Below are 18,666 nucleotides of genomic sequence, written 5' to 3'. Positions count from 1 at the left end.
GCTTCCATCGTCCGTAAAAAAAAACCGACGAAAAAAAACCAGGAGAGCGAGGAAAAAAACCGGGCAAAAAAACCGTAACTGTCAGGCGAAAAAAAATTTCGATTCCATGAAAAAAAAAGGGCGGCAAAAAACCGGCAGAAAAAACCGAAAGAAAAAAACCGTAACTGTCCGTAAAAAAGGGAAAAAAAGTCCGATTCCGTGAAAAAAAAGGCGACAAAAAAACCGCCCGAAAAAAAACGGACGAGCGAAAAAACCGGACGAGCGAGAAAGAAAACCGTAACTGTCCGTTTAAAAAAAGGGCGAAAAAATAATCCGATTCCGTGTCAAAAAGTGAAAAAAAATCTTTATCTCTATCTCTGTCTCTACTACTTAAAAAATAATAAAAGATGTTTCCTTCGTCTGTAAAAAATTCCCTCTCAGAAACGAAAAAAAAGTCCGACTATAGATCCGATTCTTAATCTATACCGTGATATCTCACACATCTTGGTGAAACAAAATGATGGGCCGGATTAAAGATCTGTTTAATAAAACGGAACCTACAGGTCGAGAGCATTCCATTTTTATATGATTTTAATTTTTGGGTTTGTACTTTTGCTTTTGAGTCCCTGTAATTTTTATATTTACATTTGAGTCCCTATAATCTTGCAATAAGGTACTTGAGGCCGTTTTTGTTAAAAATAATAATAAAAGAGAGAGAACAAAAGCAAAAAGGTGCATAAAGAGAAAAAGGAAAGCTGCAAAAAAAAAAAACAACAACAAAACAAAAGTTCCGTTTCCCCTACGTGGCAAAAAAAACTGTAGCTATGAACAAAAAAAAAATCTGATTCCTATAAAAGGCAAAAAAAAAAGTGAAAAAAATGCTAGGTTCGATTCCTTTAAAAACAGGAAAAAAAGTCGGATTCCTATGAAGGCGAAAAAAACCGAAAAAAATCTAAAAAAGTTTGTCCGATTCCCTAAGAAAGTGGCGAAAATAATGGTTCGTAAAAAATAAAACGCTTGTTCGTATAAAATAAAAAATGCACACAAGAAAAAAAATGGAAAGGGCGAAATTTCTAATCAATATATATCTCTTCTCTATCTCTAATATAATCTAACTATTCAAAGATAGAAAAATGCACGAGAGAATAAAAACGGTTCAAACAAACGCGTGGAAAAAAGTCAGAAAAAGCGCAAAAAAAAACACGCTAAAAAGGTTTTCCATCTTCCATAAAAAAAAATAAAAAAACGCACGAGGAAAATTATTTCCATCGTCGGTAACTTTTTTAAAAAATAAAACATGCGAGGAAAAAACTGTCAGAAAAAACGCGCCATTTTAACAAATGGTTTCAAAAAACCGCGCAAGAAAAATACACCGTCTATTAAAAAAATCGCTCTGAGTCGGATAGGATCCATCGATTTTTTGCCACCTACTACACGGCTTTTATTTCGTCTATATTCTCCTGTTTTTAAAAAAAGCAAAAAAAGAACATTTGAAAAAAAACAAGCAAAGAAAACACGCGAGAAAATAATTGGCAAAAAAAGGCAAAAACACACGAGAAAAGAAAAGCAAAAAATGGAGAAAAATATGGTTTTCGTTGTAAATAAAAAAGCAAAAAACATGTTAGAAAAAAACTTTTAGAAAGAAATGCGTCATTTCTGAATGGTTTGAGAAAATCGCGCAAGAAAAAAACACCGTTGGTAAAAAAACAAGCCGCTCATTAAAATACAAACATTGCCATTGACATGATTATTCATGAAAAACGTATATTATCATTAGAATTTTTTCACCCGTTGCAACGCACGGGCATTTTTGCTAGTATAATAAAAATAAGAAGAAGTAGTAAGAAAAGAAGAATCAAAATCGTACATAGCTGATTCCGATCGACAGGTTTGTGAAATCATTGTCATAATTGATATTTGTGATGAACAATTGGTTGTGCAAATGATTTAATCAACGAATTAGTTTGAGAGTATGTGTGGATGTTGGTGTGAGTGCGTGTGACTAATATGGGTCAGATTGTGATATCTGTGCTCAGAAACAGTTGTTTTGTCTGATTGTGTCAGGTTAGTACAGATCCTTCTATCTGTGACGGGCTCTAATATGCTTAGAAATAGTGGGCCGTCACAAGATAGTCATCTCAATCGGGACGAAAAGTGCCCGATTGAGATATGGTCGCACAGATATGTTAGATGGACATAAAACTTAAGCTCGCCACGGATGACACCTACCAGTGACGGGCTGTAGTTTAGGCCCGATTGAGATAACATTCCATATCTCAAACGGCCTAAAGTTGCGGCCCGTCACAGATAATGGTCATCTGTGACGGGCACCAACTTTAGGCCCGATTGAGATAACATTCCATATCTCAAACGGGCCTCAAGTTGTGGCACGTCACGGATGACCATCATCCGTGACGTGCCACAACTTGAGGCCCATTTGAGATAACAACTAGGCCTGTCACAGATGACTCATCAGTGACGGGCTATATACTTAATCTCTATCGGGCATTAACTAAAGCCCGTCACCGATGACTATTTTTCCATTTTTCATATGAAATGTTTATATTTGTAAGTTGACTATAGCAAAATAATTAAGTACAGTATAATAATTCATTTTATAAGTCAAAATAATTTTACGGGTAGTAAATGATTTCAAATGGAAAAAATGTCAACAACAAAGTTGTATAACTTATCAAGATTTACAACTTTTAGTTTGGTCATTTTTCTATATAACATTTTTTTTTGAACAGTTTGAATTTGAATTTGAAAATATGACAACTTCAAACAACATTTTTAAATACTAAATAATTTCAATTGAAAAAGTCATCAACAACAAAGTTGAATAACTCATCAAGATCTAAAACTTTTATTTTTGTTATTTCTTCATCCGATGAAATGTTAGTAATATTATTCACAAATTTTACATATATGTGTTATAGTTTATAAAACCAGATAAGAGATATGTCAATTTTGTGAACTATGTTACTATCACTTTGTTGTATGAAGAAATGACCAAAATAAAAATTTTAGATCTTGATGAGTTACTCAACTTTGTTGTTGATGACTTTTTCAGTTGATATCATTTAGTATTTGAAAATGTTGTTTGAAGTTGTCATATTTTCAAATTCAAATTCAAACGATTCAAAAAAATGTTATATAGAAAAATGGCCAAAATAAAAGTTAATGGCTATAGTTAATGCCCGTCACAGATGACTCATCTGTGACGGGCTATAGTTAATGCCCGTCACAGATGACTCATCTGTGACGCGCTATAGTTGATGCCCGTCACAAATAAGGGTCATCTGTGACGGGCGTTAGTTGTGGCCCGATTGAGATAGGTCATCCGTGACGGATTATAGTTTGACTGGTCGTCTGGGTCAAAGCTATCGGTGACGGGCTTTAATTAGGGTCCGATTGAGATAGATTCATCCGTGACGGCCGTTTGCCCGATTGAGATAACTCTTCACATTTGTGACTTCTAGCCTGTGACGGACGCCGTGCCCGATTGAGATGGGGGTTTACTGCCCGATTGAGATGATGGTATCCTTCTAATGTGTGACTTGAGGTCAGTCTTGGTCAATGGTGAGGACCGGGACTATGCTCAGGGTGGAGCAGAGGTCTAGTGCGGTCGGGATACCATGTGAGAAGGTGACTAGAGTCAGGATTCTTGGAGGTCAACTTCGGTCAACGGTGGGGATCGGGACTAGACTCAGATAGGAGTTGAGGTCTAGACGGTCAAGGATACCGGGTGATGAAGTTGGATACGAGATGGCACACGGTGGATGGACGTCGTGTAGGAAAGATCTTCGCAGCAGGCTTCACGATGTGTGCGTGCAAGCATCGGTGTTCGCGAAGGAAACTGGGTGATAATATTTGGAGGAGTATTTGGTTGCTACAGTACTCGTGGTACTGTAGCGTGGTGCATATGCATGTGTGTTAGCATGCAGTATGTGCGATACTGTGACATGCATGCACGGGTGCTGTGCATGTATAGCTTGATGGTTGGCTGGTGGCCCAACTGATGAGAGGCAGCGACGGCTCATGCAGGAGCAAGCAGCCGCAGGCCGGTGGCCGCGCGTGGAGACCAAGTGAGAGCAGGAGGACGCGCTGCGGTGGGGCGGCGTCGAGAGTCCGACTGTGACCTCGGTTTGTTATGGATAGAGAGAGAGGATTACAATTGGGAATTGTACCTGAGATTAGAGTCCCAGTAGAGCTCCTCCTATTTTAAGTAAGAGATTTTTGGTATAAATAGAAAGGGAGAGGGTGGCCTCCTGATATCGATTTTAGAAGCCAAATTTGAGAGATTAGATAGGGTTTCGTGAGAAACTTGTAAAGGGTGCTGTGACTGCACCTTGCGAACAATATATTTGAGCAATAAAAATCATATTCAATCATCAAGGCATCGACGATCTATTCCGGTTTCGTAGGTTTTATGTTTATATTTGATTTTGGCATTAACTTGTGATTATTCGTTTTGCTACGATTTTGTTTAAGTTAATCCATCCAAAACCTTTCTAATACTTCATAGATCAGATCTGGAAAGTTTCGTTGATTGGTTCTTGTTAGATTTGAATTTGCTTAAGTTTTAGGTTTAGTTCAGATTTACTGAAATTCTAAGACAGCTGGCTTTCGAGGGTGTTTTCTCTTAGACTGTTTATTTTGCAAATCTCTCCGATGGAGTTGTTCCTTTGTTTGTTTAGTTTATTCTATCAAGTTTGCAACTCGATCCAACAGTTGGTTTAAGAGAAATTGTATTTTTACCGAAGCTCTGTCAGGCTGTTTCTAGATCTGACGGTCAGACCACCGATTGCCTTGCGGTCAGACCGACCCTAGTAGGTCGGATAGACCGCCGGACGTGTGTTCTATTGGTTTTTAGGGTGGGTGTTTTGATCTATTAAGATTTAATTATTTGACTTCTGCTGACGTAATCTATCATTCACCTTCCTCTGATATACTTGCTACTTGTGTTCGATCCTACAAGGTTCATGGAGCACGCCGGCGGCGACCACGTTAGCCCTGCTGCTGCAACTCGTAACCACCAGCAGCCGCCACAAGTTAACGGCTCCTCATCTCGTGCACGTGCACTCGACGCAAGGTAACGTACTACGTACACTAATCATAAGCGAATTATGAATTTTACAACTCAAATTATATTATTAGAGTAAATTAATTAATTAATTTCATAAAGCCACCTACTATGATACTCCAATTTACAACAAACTACAGTGATTTTTTCTTTTTGCACGCGACACGTAACCCTATATATTATGGTCTTAAATTTCTCACTAATAATTATTTTGACTTTTAAATTATACAATTATATATTAAATTTATGGGTTTTTATTCCTTCGTATAAAATGGTTTATTAAAATTTTGATATGTGAATATATCAAAATAATTAACGGTGTAATTTTGTAAAACTTTAGAACTGTAATATATAGGGTTATTAAGATCTCTGTGATTTTGTACTTGCACCTTTATGGAGTTTGATGAAATACCCTTATTTTTATTCCTCAACGTAAGCTCAATACGACCGCTAACAGTTGATACAAGCGTCAAGGTCTTTAATTCTGGAATTATCTTTTGTTGCTCGCCACGTGTATTCAACCTAGCTACATGCCATATTTAAAAAGAAATGAAATAATCCCAATTAAAGTAAGCATTCACGATGTATGTCATTTTGAAAATTAATTTAGAATTGATTTTTTGGGTTATTTTATCGTAGTCTATTTTTACCATATTACAATAGTATTTAAACCATGAAAAATACGATTATATAATATAAATATTAAATATAAACTACTTTTGTGTTACTATGTTCGAATTTGAAGTGTGCCCAACCAACAGGACCTTTTTGTTTGATGTTACAATAATGTATGACGCCGTTAATATTTTAGCCAAGGTTTGACCATTAATCTTATTAAAAAAATTATGTAATTATCATTTATTTTATTATTACTAGAATTATCATCAAATATTATTTAAACACGACATAAATGTTTTTATATTCATAAAAAATTATGAATAAAACGAATGGTCAAATATTGATAAAAAAACATGACATAAATATTTTTATATTTCTAAAAAATTTACGAATAAAACGACTAGTATTACAGAAGTCTCTCCCCTCTCTCCTTTTTTTTTTTCCTGAGGGACCAAACCTCAATCATCAGTCCATCAGTAGGAGAAGAGGTAGGCAGCTGAGGAGTGAAAGAACCCTAAAACCAAAATTCCCCAACTCTCGCTTTCGCCATGGACGGCGAAGCCGGCGGCGGCCGAGCTGGCCGGGGACGGGGAGACCGTTCCACTCGCCGTCGACCTGGCCGTAGGGGAACCCAACACCCTGTTTCTTCTTCTTCTCCTCCTGTCCTGGATTATTATAGCATTCATGACCAAACCTGGTGAGCTAAGCTCCTCCCTATTCCCTTTCTCCTTTCCCTAATTCTGGGTAAAATTTAGAGGAGTTTTTCTGTGGAAGGGCGATTTACATGCTATTTTATCTAACGGACCAATTTTTTTGGGCTCTTGATCGACCAGCAGCGGTCTTGTCTGATACTCAACCTAATTGGCCCTGTCATAGCATAATATTCTGCCCATTACTTGGGCCTTTGCAATCGAAAGTGCAAGATTCAACATGTTTCTATTCACAAGTCTCTGCTTATATTTATTTAAAGCCTCCACCACCCAACACACAAACTCAGTCACACACACAGCAGAGGGGGGGGGGGGGGGGGGGGGACAAAGCTAACTTCTGTAAAATATTAGAGGAATGCTGCTGTGCTGCGCAATGGTGGTTTTTCATGTTATTACCGTAAAAGAACCATATTTATGGCCTCTTGATCTACCAGCATACTTCAGCTATGCGGTACAATTGCTGCGAGCTGTTCCTGGGCACTGAGAGCTTCTCATAGTGTAAATTTAGGGGTGTTCTTCAGTAGTCCGGTGAGTGATTTTCTGACCTGGCTGGGAAGGTGCTGTAAATATGTCCATAATAAGTTGTATTTCTACTGTGTTTTTTTTTCTCTCGCTTTATTTTGTGTTGACAACAAGCCCTTGAAACTAATGCTGCCTTGTTAGAAAAAGAATGTACATAAAACCCAGTCTCTTTTTTTCTCTCACAATATATGTGCTTTCGGTCAAAGTTTACATTATAATCCTACAACGTTCGCAGGGGAACTGGAACATAGCTTATATTCAACAGAGTGCTCTCTACTCACAGCGCAAACGGCGATCTGGACAGAAAAGAGGAGGAGAACAATCACCAACCTTACCGTAAGTTCCACTAGTAATTATTTTTTTTCCCTTTCTCATTTTAGTTATCTCAATGTGCACCCATGATCATGGTTAGAAATCTGAGAATCCCAGTTGATTTGCATTGCTCTGTCCACTAATCACTGCATATGCTTTCACTTCTGCGGTTCTGCCTTTGCAATTGCTACACAAGGCACCTGACCCAAAACCCACCATGAACCTAGCAGAGTATTTCTGTGTTAATACTACCGAATAGGCTTTCTGTAAGAACCGATTCTCCATAGGATGAATCTTGGCTGGATCTGTCCCCCCATGCGACCCCACCCCTGCAGACCTGGCATGCTGTCGACAACATGAATCTTGGTTCCAGCAAGCCAAATTCCTCTCTGCATTCAGTCTGAGTGAGCTTCCCCTCTTCTCAACCTACTCATTCCCTCATCCGTGCTGCTGTTTGCTGTTAAAAAAAGAGAAACCTTTGCGGGGAACTACAATACTATCACAATCCCAGTCGATGAATAATTTCTCTCAACCAAGCTCTTGGAATGAACCAGCAACAGCTACCTCGTTTATTCCAGCTCCTAAAATAGAGTTTTCAGTACATTATAAGGTTCATTTGCGGTTCTGCTAATTTATTTTAATCTTTTGTTAAAATTGAGTCATGCAAGGCCTTTTTTTTGTTTGGTAAATTGGATTAAAGTCGGATATTTTTTTGTTAAACGGCGATGCTATGTCCTTATGATGAAGCAAATTATAAGATGTATGAATGGTTAAATTTATAGCGACAGTGACCATCTTATGTGCAGCATTTCTCTGTTAAAGTATCTCCACTATAGTTGTCACTGACTAATGGCCATGCTTTGCTGTCGTATATGTCTTGACCAGGGTTAAGGAGCGTGACGATGATGTGAGTAGCAGTGAACTTGGCCCTACAAGTAAAGATCTGTCAAAAGTTGAGGCACTGTCACTGGATGACTCACCACATGCATCTGGTTCAACTGATTGGTACAATCATTATCTTATTTCTTTCTTTCAAATGATGAGTAGGACCATTATTTATGTGGTATAATGTTTCAGCATTAGTTTAGTTGTTTCCATAATAGTTTCCATGCATCTAGTTCTTTTACTTCAAATTGTATTGACTAGCTGCATGGGTATAATTGATATGGCCTAGTGTCGTGGTGCATGTTGGCAACACGGGCAGTGATGGACTTGATTCTACATTTGCACAGCCAGCAGCACTTGAGGAAGCTGTTTCGCCTTCGCTGTAAGTGTTTTGCAACCAATTTTTATTTGATGTATATGACCATTTTTAATATTTGATAGTCAGTCTTTTTATTTTTCTTAACTAAGATTTTTATTTGTCTTGCAATTCAATTATATTATAGTTTGCATTACAGTAATTGAGGAAATAATAGTTTGTCGCTAAATCACAATTGACATGACCAAAATATGACAAAGAAAGTCCTCTCGCAGCACAAAGGTTTACACTAGTTTGTTTCACTAACGATATGGTTACAATTTTGATTACTTAGGTCAGAGGAGATACGCGAATATGAGGAATACTTAAAGGAGCATACCTTTGATAGTATGGAAGCAGCTTTTGAATATCTTCGCACCGGTCAGCGTGTAGTTTTGCCTAAGGTTGAATTTAGTGATGATGAATCAAGTTCTGAGCAGTTTTTGCTAGAAAAATCTGAAGATCAATCAACACTGGAACCGGAACATGACCAGTCAGTTGTGACACAAGGACAATGTGATGACTCTTCTTTTGAAGAAATCACTCAGAACGGAAAAAAGTGGATGAATGAGGAGGTGATGGTAGCATTTGAAAAGTATATTACAAGAAGAGATGATCTTAAGGTTCGAACTCTATTTCTCTCTCTCTCTCAAGGTTTGACTACTCTGATTTCTAGTAATTGTTTGTACATTTTATAAAGCTTGTAATAACCACATCAGCTAACGTTGTTTCTAGGAATATGATTACCAATTTGATGAGCTGCTACATCAGTGCTTTAACGTGGAACATTATTATAAGATTTTTCATCACTTCAACTTCACTGTCAAGATGAAGGCGCCCTGTTCAACTGATTGGACGTCGGTGCTATATTTTGCCGAAGTGAAGGAATTATTGGGCCATAAAATTTACTTCTGCTCTCCTTTAGAGCCCAATGAAGATGGTATGAGAATACCTGTGATACGACTTAAATATCCACTACAAAATTATTGGTTTTAATATGTTTTCTCTTTTGTAGGCAATTGTTATGCATGTAAGAACCAAGGGATGGAGAATTTGAAGCATCCAATAGTCGGCGTGTTTGATCGAGGCTTTCCAACTCAAGTGTTCCCCTACACATACTCGAGTGGCTCTGAGGATGAAGCGTGGCTCTGATCATCGATGGAGCTGACGCCGATTTATCTCCAGTGTGTAATGCATTTTAGACTCGATTAATCGGCTCGATCCCTAGACTGAACCAATTAATCAAGGGTGGAACGTGTCTTTGCATGCTACATCTCGTGTCAGCATGAGCATGGGCTGAAAACTATATACGTATTATTATTGATCTCGTTTGTGAATGCTGAACTCTGTAGTTGTGATCGGTAGTCGATGCAAGAGTTAGTAGATCTTGTTTCTATCTATATTTATGTAACTCGCAAATTTGTGAATGCTAACTTGTTCACTTTCAAACTCATGCATGCATGGTTGATGCGTGTGTAGCCACTACTAGTAAGTATTGATGTTTGGCGTATATGGTCGCCGGTTGCAAGCAGAGCACGCATGAGAAATGCAGTGAGGCGAGCTATCATAGCATCACCAACAATACTCCTATTTCATTCCCAAAACCAATTTTGAGGGTAAAAGAAGCTCGGCGATCGAACCTTCGCCAGTAGAGTATGTTCGACTGGGTACATAAGTACTCCATCCCAAAATAACTCAATCTAGGATAGGGATGTGACCATCTTAAGTTATTTTGAGATGAAGGGGGTATATAACGAACGGCCTCCATATGATTAGCTATGAATCTATCACATGAGATGAGATATTTACTCTGTTCCGTACATGCATCATAAAGCACTGAAATAAAATATGATCAACACCCGTTAGAATTTTAGTTGTTCGATAGGATACTAAATTTAAGATTTCAGCTAACAATGCTATATTTTCATAATTTTTCATTAAAAGTTATTAGTATTATTTCTAAAAGAATCCACGTGTGCACGTGCAGTACCAAGCACCCATGGCAAGCGTTCGCACCTGAAGGAGAAGATTGGATGTTCAACCATGCATACCAATTTCATCACAATACTGTCAGACAAACGAGTTGCACAATATTTTAGACTTCAGTACTACAACAAGTGTTGTGAGCGAAATAGTGCTGCTGAAAACAAACTATGTCAGCATCCAACATATCATGATAATCTAAGTGATTACTCCAAACCATCATCCATATACACATCTTTTTTGGTAACACGAGCTCAGTCACTGGTATACATGTAAGGAAATACAGTGTCAGGTGAGCCCATCTCAAATCCACCTGTAGCTGGATGCCTCAGGTCATCCATTCCTTGGTTTCTGCATGCATAACAGTGACCTGATAGAAAAAAAAAAAAAACATAACCCAGACAAATTGCATGAGAGAACTTCGTATATTGTTACATGTTCTAATATTTAATTCCTTTTGACAAGAAACAATACCATTCTCACGTGGTTCCAAGGGACAGCAGAAGTAATATTTTCTCTTGAATATCATCTTTACTTCAGCAAAATACATTGACTCAGACCACTCATCTGAATCATGCTTTTTTATCTTGACATTAAAATTATAATGGTGGAAATTTTGGAAATAGCTTTCCACATGGAAACACTGGTGGCAAAGTTCAAGGTGATATTGATGTCCCTAAAAGAGAACACTCAGTAAGTAAAACCATAGTTGTGTTCAAGAAAAAAAAAAGTAAAATCATACTTGAAATTTGAATAATAATGAGCGATAGAGTTATACAAACCGCAAGATCAGCTTTTCCTTCAATACATTTCTTGAAAGCCACCATCACCTCCTCGCCCATCCATTTTTTCCCACTCTCAACAATTTCTTCTATAGAAACCTCGGTCCTGTATTTACAAATTAATTCAGTTGCAGATTAGGTTATGTTTATCAATATTAAGACATTTCTATAGAGTTCAGTAGCATTACTCTTGAAACTAGATTCAAGCAACCTATTTAAGATCTTCTTTTAGTATCTACAAATTATACCAGAACATGATATCGCTTTAGAGATAGTTTGCAGCAGGGGCGGGCCCACCATGATTCATGGGTATTCAGTTGAATACCCAAGATTTTTGAACAAAAAATTCATATATGTAATATATGTTTCATATGTATATGGAAAAGTATGCAAAATAGACTTGTTTCTTCAATTCTTCAGAGAAGCCCGACTTAGCACCATTCATATCCCTCCTCTCCTCGGCCCATTGGCCCAATAGGCAATAGCCCAAATCAGCAAAAAGGAAAGGTACCCCTAACCTCTCCCCTCCCCCAATCTCACCCTCCGGTTTCCCTGACCGTGACGGCGCACGGAGCCGTCTCACGATCCAGCCGCCAGGTGACGTTGCCGCCTCGCCGGTCGCCCTGCGGCCTGCGCGCTGCGCCCCACTGCCGGCCCGCAGCGGCGCGCCGGCGCCACCCGCCCGGCGCATCCCCCGCGTCGCCTCCGCCGCGTCTCCAGGTCCAGGTGCCCTCCAGCTGCGCGCGGCGCATCCCCCCACGGCCCCGCATCTCCGACCAGGCTCCAACCACCGCCGGCCCTCCGCCGCCGCGTGCCGCGTGCCTGACTGTCGTGCTAGGCTGCTTTGGCGCTGACCGTGACCGCTCATGCGCTCCAGTCCACTACTCCAGTCCACCTCCACCGGCTTCCATTCATGGCTAATTGGCTAGTCGCCTAGATGGCTAGATGGTTAGGAAGTAGAACTTTGGATTAGGAATACAGGAGATTAGGAATTTAGGATTTAATTCATAGTTGAATCAGCCTGTAGGATTTCTTATCATTTTGCCATTTTGTATGCTTATAAATTTGATATGTTTTGTCAATTAATAGTATAGTATTGTACTCTAATATGCTTAACACATTCAATTTATGATCAATTTTATCCATCCATCTATGACTTTATAAATCATGTTTACACCGTTATATATTATACAACTAATAGACTTTGGGTTGAAAATTTTTTTCTATCTCTTCTAATTTCGAATACCCAAGTTGAAAATCCTGGGCCCGCCCCTGATCAGGTCAATTGCATATTGTAATGGACTAGATCAACTCGAATGTACCTAGTATGCTATAACGAATAAACACCATAAAAGAGAAACTGGTAGTGATGGCCTGGAAGGCTGGAACTGAAAGAGAGTTTGGCCTAGAGGAGAGTTTGGCCTAGAGTTGAACTGATATCAATTAGAGAAACATATCTTTTTTAGAAATTTCGTTGTCTTTGAATTGGTTACTGGTTCAATACTACCTTTTCTCTCTTCCACAGATTATGCTAAAAGTAAAGAGGCTTCTTATTATTAACCTTGTAGAAGGATGTCCTTTTGGTATCTACGTACTGTAAATACAGGCTTCTTTATATGCTACCAATAATATAACTACTAGTAGTGAATGAAACCAGCAGCTCAGAATCAGGTGTCTATGAAGAATTGGAAACAAAGTTTTGATAGCATACCAAAATACTGCTCAATAAGAATTAAAAATAAATTGAACAGATTTTATTCCTAGCTAGGTATGTCTGGTCTGTGTAAACTCATGACATGATATGAAGATTACCAATTTACACCAGGATACTAACCAATTTACACCAGGATAATAATTAATTCGTCAGACATACCTACCCACTAAAGTTCAACAATCATGTTTGCAGTGGCAATAACTTGTTTCATTAATATACTTGTGAAATAGCTGGTATTCCAACTGTATAATAACATGGTCCTAATGGGAGTACTCTCTACTTCGACCAGTTAAGTATATAACACTGGATTTGACTGTTTGATAGTTAACTTACAAAAAGGTAACTTAACCACTAAAGGAGTACCTCAGATAAGAAAATCAGAAAGAGAACACCAAGTGCAGTTCCAAGTTCCAACTTATGAGAGAGAGAGAGAGAGAGAGAGAGAGAGAGAGAGAGAGAGAGAGAGAGAGAGAGAGAGAGAGAGCATTTAAGAGATTGGTTAAGGAACTAAAGATGGGCTGTGTACCATCATTGAAAGGTGGTTCTTATCAGGTTATCTGTTAACTTCAAATCTACTCCAAGGAAAAATTGAAAAATCTACTTCAAAGGTGGTTCTTAACTTCTTATCAGAGTATTGAATATTTAACAAGAATTGAAAAATCTCCAATAAGTATAAACAATGCTAACTATTAGCAAGCCAATCAAGGAAAAATAATTGGAGCTTTACCTTGGTTGATGAACGGGCAAAATTTGCTGAGACGGTTCCTCCTTGCATGACATTATGTTATGCTGAGCAGCATCAGAAGTCTGCTGTGGTGCCCGAAGTGTCTGGGCTTCCTGATCAACTAGTGAAGACTTTAGCTTCTGGAAGGGATCCGGTGGTGGTTCCATACCCCACTCAAGAGCTAGGGCGGTTAAAGCAACATGCTCATAAGCTACAACTTCATTCCAAGCATCCTCGATGCTGGTATGGACATGCCCTTTAGAGTAGTATTCCTGTAGTTGGCGCAGACACTCCTCCCTGAATAAAAGTGTGCTCATATGGTTAAAAGAAAGTAATAAATTATACATCTAAAGGTTATGAAGGCAAAGTGAATTTATTTCTCTAGTGCAAAAATAATCTACAGATACTCAGTGAACAGCAACAGCCAGGAGTGATCATCAGTGTTTACTATCAATGCCATTTGGACTTTATCCAGCAGCAAGTCTTTTTTAATAGAATTTCAGAGCCTTCATTTGATTGGACAGAGAAACAAACTATAATCATCTTTCAAGTATAACAAAGAATATTAGGACTAGAAACGAGGCATTCAAACGACTAAATCTGCTACAAGTGACTGAGAACAACAGCGCGTCCCCATACATTTGCACCCTTGGAGGAAATTGGACAGCGAATCTGAAAGCACCCTCACTAGCTCTCAGCCTCTCACGCACACCTAAGATGCAGGCAACAGAGATCTGGCCTTATAATTTGAATCAAATAACGGTAAAAGCATACTTACACATCATCTGAATCATCTTTGGGCTTGTCCTTAACAAATTTTGAGGTCACTTGGTTGCTGCCAGGAGTGCCAGCATCATAAGTAGACTCATTGGACCTACATCATACCATAAAACCACTCAATCAGCTGTTAGTTAATTCAATCATTAGTTATGTAATAGTTTATTTGATAGAAATCACCGTCAACTACTTTTATGAAGTTAGTCATGAGCCCTGCTAAAAAAGTTAGTGATGAATTAAATATCTTTTCCATCCATATACTGTCTCTCCACCATGTGACCCTTGACTCCTCTAGCAATTTTGCTTGGTAGTGGACTAGTTGCTTACAAGTCTTGTTACATTCATTAGATTAAGCTAGACCAAGATACTCATAAGGATTGAGGAATTGCAAAAAAAAAAAAAAAAAGTACCGTGATTTGTCCTAACATAACTCAGATTTCTAACCCTTTGGTGCACATTGAGAATTCTGCAGAACACATCCAAGGATGACCTAGGAACTCCAATAAAGACACCAGCATTTAAATAAGAAAAGGCATGACCCATCAGTTGAATAAATGCCGAGAGTCAATCAGAAAAAGAGAAATGATCATACCTCTCAGTTGAGTCAAGCCTAGAGAGTGAGTCATTTATCATCAGTGCCTTGAATTTTGGAATGTCTGCAGTTGTAGTGCCAAGCTCACTACTCACCTCGCTTACATTCTTCTCATCCCTGAACAAATTATGTCGAGTGGACATAATGGAGGTATTTTCAAACAATGACTAAAAGGAAAAGCGACGATGTTTTTTTTAATTGAAAACATACAGTGATTTGGTTTTAGATTGCACTTGTCCTCGTCTTCCTTGGGACCGTTTGTGGCGGTCTGAATAAAGTACACTTTGCCGAACACGAGGCCTACGATCAGCTGATGCACATCCGGGGATCCTGCAAAGGTTACAGTTTCTGGTGAATTTTAAATGACCATACATATATATCCTGTTTTACAATTTTTCTGTGGCTAGAGATGGTTCTTGGTTTGTTTACAAGGAGGGGACTGTAAAAAGCTTGTTGGCTCTCACAAACACCTCCAAACAGTAATGAACCCAAAAACCACCACTCAGCCACAAAAGATTTGATTTGTTCAACTCAGAAATATTTGTGGAGGATGTAAATTGTCTTTGAAAACTAAAAAACCTTCCCCTCCGGTGGCACGTTACTACTTAGAAACAGTATTCTGCCTATTGAGTGTTTGACAGACAGTGGACAAAAGGAGGGAGACTGGTGATGACTATCTAATTCCCATCCTCTGAGTAGAAGCATGATGCAGCCGCACTCCCACTATGCTTTAACATAAGCATGGAGTCCTAGTAGACTTTAGTATAAAAAGAAATTTTGCATAGAAAAAAAAAATTTGCATAGAAACATGCATGTGAAATTTGTTGAACATTGCAACGCAATTAGGTGAAGATCGATAATAGAAGCATGCAGCCGAAGCATGGAGTCCTAGTAGACTTTGGGTATAAAATTTCCTCCCAATCTTAATGAAATTGGTTGGCCAATTTGGCCGACCCGGCAAAAAAAAAACTTTGGGTATAAAAAGAAATTCTGCATAGAAAAATGCATGTGAAATTTGTTGAACATTGCAACGCAATTAGGTGAAGATCGATAGATAAGACGGCTGCTGGAGCCGAGAGGGCATAGCAGGAGGGAACATATGGCGAGTCGATCAACAATGGTTCCTTTCTACGGAAACAACCTGTAGGTAAATCCTCAACATTTTTACCCAGAATTAGGCTCTTTTTGTACTGTGTTTGTGTGGGGGTGGCTCTGGAAAGGGGAAAGGGAGGGAGGAGCTAAGCTCACCAAGCTGCTAGATCTGGACGGACGAGGCGGATGATCCTCCGACGAGGTCGATCTTCCTCGCTACGCCCTTCTCATCCTTCCAGGGAAGAATAAGAAGAAGAAGAAGAAGAAGAAGAAACAGGGTATCTGGTTCCCCGACGGACAGGTCGACGGGGGCGAGGGGAACGGCCGGCGAAGGGCACGTCTCCCCGGCCCCGGCCAGCTCGGCCGCCGTCCATGGCGACGACGAGCCCCGCGCGAGTAAAATTGTTGGGGAAATTTTTGGTTTTAGGGCTCAGCCGGATTCAGGTTTTTGTTTTTGGTCCCGTCTACGATTACTTCTCCCACACAGGAACCTAACACAATGTTTATATCCAAAGTTTTTCTTCAAACTTCCAACTTTTCTATCCCATCGAAACTTTTCTACACACATAATAAACTTCAAAGTTTTCCGTCACATCGTTCCAATTTCAACCAAACTTTCAATTTTAGCGTGAACTAAACACAGCCTAAATCTGAATATAAGGTACGGAGTACATCGATTCATTGCAAGTTGCTACATACTTATCCATTCATTGCAAGTTGCTACATACTCCGACGGTATGTCAATATAAGGTACTACTATTCTATTCATAGTTGCTATATATTAGAATGAAGAGAGTAAAGTAGGTCGGATGAACCTTGTCATGTGCTCTCGTGTAAAATTGCATTACTTTTTATTTGATATGGGATGATTTTGGCCCTCATTGTTTGACCAAATACAGATAATACGCCATATAACGTATTACCAAAATAATAGTAATTCGTAGGTAAAACTCTTGTATATAAGTTTTTATCAACTTAAATGCTAATGCTGAAAAATAATTTTTGATTAAAAAACTTCAAAATTAAGTTTTAATGTTTAAATTTCAACAGCAGCTGATGATGAATAGAGGAAACGATGGCCCTTTGGCAAGTGCTTAGTCTGCCTGCTGTGGTAATTTCTTTTTCTTTATTGATTACATAGTGCAAAGGTACACCATACACACCACTACACATGTATCTCACAACGAAGATGTTCTCTAATGCTCAAAGCCTCAAAAAGAAAAAAAAAACAACAGGGCATCCTTAATCTCATTAAATTTCTACTGGTAGCCGTACCAGAATGTAAATCCTGGCCGATGGAGCAATGAACCTCCACTATCACATCACCGATCGATGCTTCCCCTGCCCTATCAATTTGACTATATAACTCAGGCCATCAATCCTTTTTGCCAATTCAGTTTCCTTCAAACTAAGGTTGAAGTAGATCTTAAAACACAACTGACGTTCTACCTTTAGCTACCGAAAGCAAAATTAATCTTTCCAGGTACAACCACCATTTCTATATATAATTTGTGACATTGACGTTTTAGATAAGGTTAGATTCAAATAATTAAAACTTCTACTATCAATTACTCTTTTCGTTTTAAGCTATAAGACGTTTGACTTTGGTCAAATTCAATCTATTTCAAGTTTAACTAAGTTTATAGAAAAAAGTAGTAACATTTATCATATTAAATTAGTTTCATCAAATTAATTATTAAATATATTTTCATAATAAATTTGTCTTGGGTTAAAAATATTGCTATTTTTTTCTATAAACTTGATCAAACTTAAAGTAGTTTGACTTTGACCAAAGTTAAAATGTCTTATATCCTGAAATGGGGGGAGTAACTTATAAAATATTTAAAAACACAATATATAGATTGAGTAGCTAGATTAGTCTAAAAATACATTAAATATTTGCCCTTTTTATATACTTTGGTATAGAAGATCATAGCTAAAGATATGTTTTGGAATCGTGACATTGTCTAAAACGTAAAAAAAATATAGCATGAGAGTATCTACCATTATTACACATAGAGACATCATATTTGTTGTTATTATTAATTATTAGCATAAATTGGGCATCCGAATCTAGGATAAAACATGTAATATTTACTTAATTACCGGCGATGATAGGTTGACTGAGGTGGTGGAGGCGGCGTCGGCTCCATGATCGCTGGCCGCTTCGACGATCGACGACTTTATTAGAGAGATCGAAGAGCGATGCTGTCGGCGGCGCCTGATGTTAATTACCTAGCGCTGAGTTACATTAACGCCTTCCTTCTTACTCCCTCCGTTTCACAATGTAAGATTTTCTAGCATTACCTATAATTATATAAATGTTAATAAATCTAGACGCATATATATAACTAGATTCATTAACATCTATAAAATTATGAACAATGCTAGAAAGTCTTACATTGTGAAACGGAGAAAGTAATTAGTAATCTGTTTGCAGGACATATACTCACTTACGAGTCGGAGACGTAGTCCGGCGTACCTACGTATAGTACTGTTGATCAAGCTTAATTTCCCCTCCTGTTACCCCAACTC

The 18,666-nt window shown here is 38.4% G+C and overlaps 1 protein-coding gene and 1 pseudogene across 3 annotated transcripts; one reads left to right on the top strand and one right to left on the bottom strand.

Annotated features, from left to right (window-relative positions):
• The first annotated feature begins 6,170 nt into the window (after window positions 1-6,170).
• Window positions 6,171-10,144, top strand: LOC127754179 (uncharacterized). 3 transcript variants are annotated; one of them, XM_052279658.1, is made up of 6 exons: window positions 6,171-6,380; window positions 8,113-8,232; window positions 8,402-8,494; window positions 8,763-9,090; window positions 9,203-9,407; window positions 9,483-10,143. In XM_052279658.1, exons 1-6 carry the CDS (start codon window positions 6,232-6,234, stop codon window positions 9,617-9,619), a joined length of 1,032 nt encoding a protein of 343 aa, XP_052135618.1. In that variant the 5' UTR covers window positions 6,171-6,231; the 3' UTR covers window positions 9,620-10,143. The 3 variants fall into 3 exon arrangements, with proteins under 3 accessions (XP_052135618.1, XP_052135617.1, XP_052135616.1); XM_052279657.1 differs by lacking the exon at window positions 6,171-6,380 and adding an exon at window positions 6,712-7,251 and having other exon boundaries at window positions 8,432-8,494; window positions 9,483-10,144; XM_052279656.1 differs by lacking the exon at window positions 6,171-6,380 and adding an exon at window positions 6,712-7,251.
• A 365-nt stretch (window positions 10,145-10,509) lies between these two features.
• Window positions 10,510-16,517, bottom strand: LOC127755255 (uncharacterized; annotated as a pseudogene).
• Between the last annotated feature and the right edge of the window lie 2,149 nt (window positions 16,518-18,666).

The sequence above is a fragment of the Oryza glaberrima genome, chromosome 11 (genome assembly GCF_000147395.1).
Source record: "Oryza glaberrima chromosome 11, OglaRS2, whole genome shotgun sequence".
NCBI lineage: Eukaryota > Viridiplantae > Streptophyta > Magnoliopsida > Poales > Poaceae > Oryza > Oryza glaberrima.
The sequence above is the reverse complement of the archived record's forward strand: the minus strand, read 5'-3'. Positions and strand labels throughout refer to the sequence as shown.

Excerpts from the sequence above, each read along its gene's own strand:
- LOC127754179 (XM_052279656.1), top strand. The coding sequence starts at position 7,064 with ATGTACATAAAACCCAGTCTCTTTTTTTCTCTCACAATATATGTGCTT. Across the intron at positions 7,252-8,112 it reads GAACAATCACCAACCTTACC|GGTTAAGGAGCGTGACGATG; the intron begins GTAAGTTCCACT and ends TGTCTTGACCAG. Across the intron at positions 8,233-8,401 it reads GCATCTGGTTCAACTGATTG|TGTCGTGGTGCATGTTGGCA; the intron begins GTACAATCATTA and ends GATATGGCCTAG.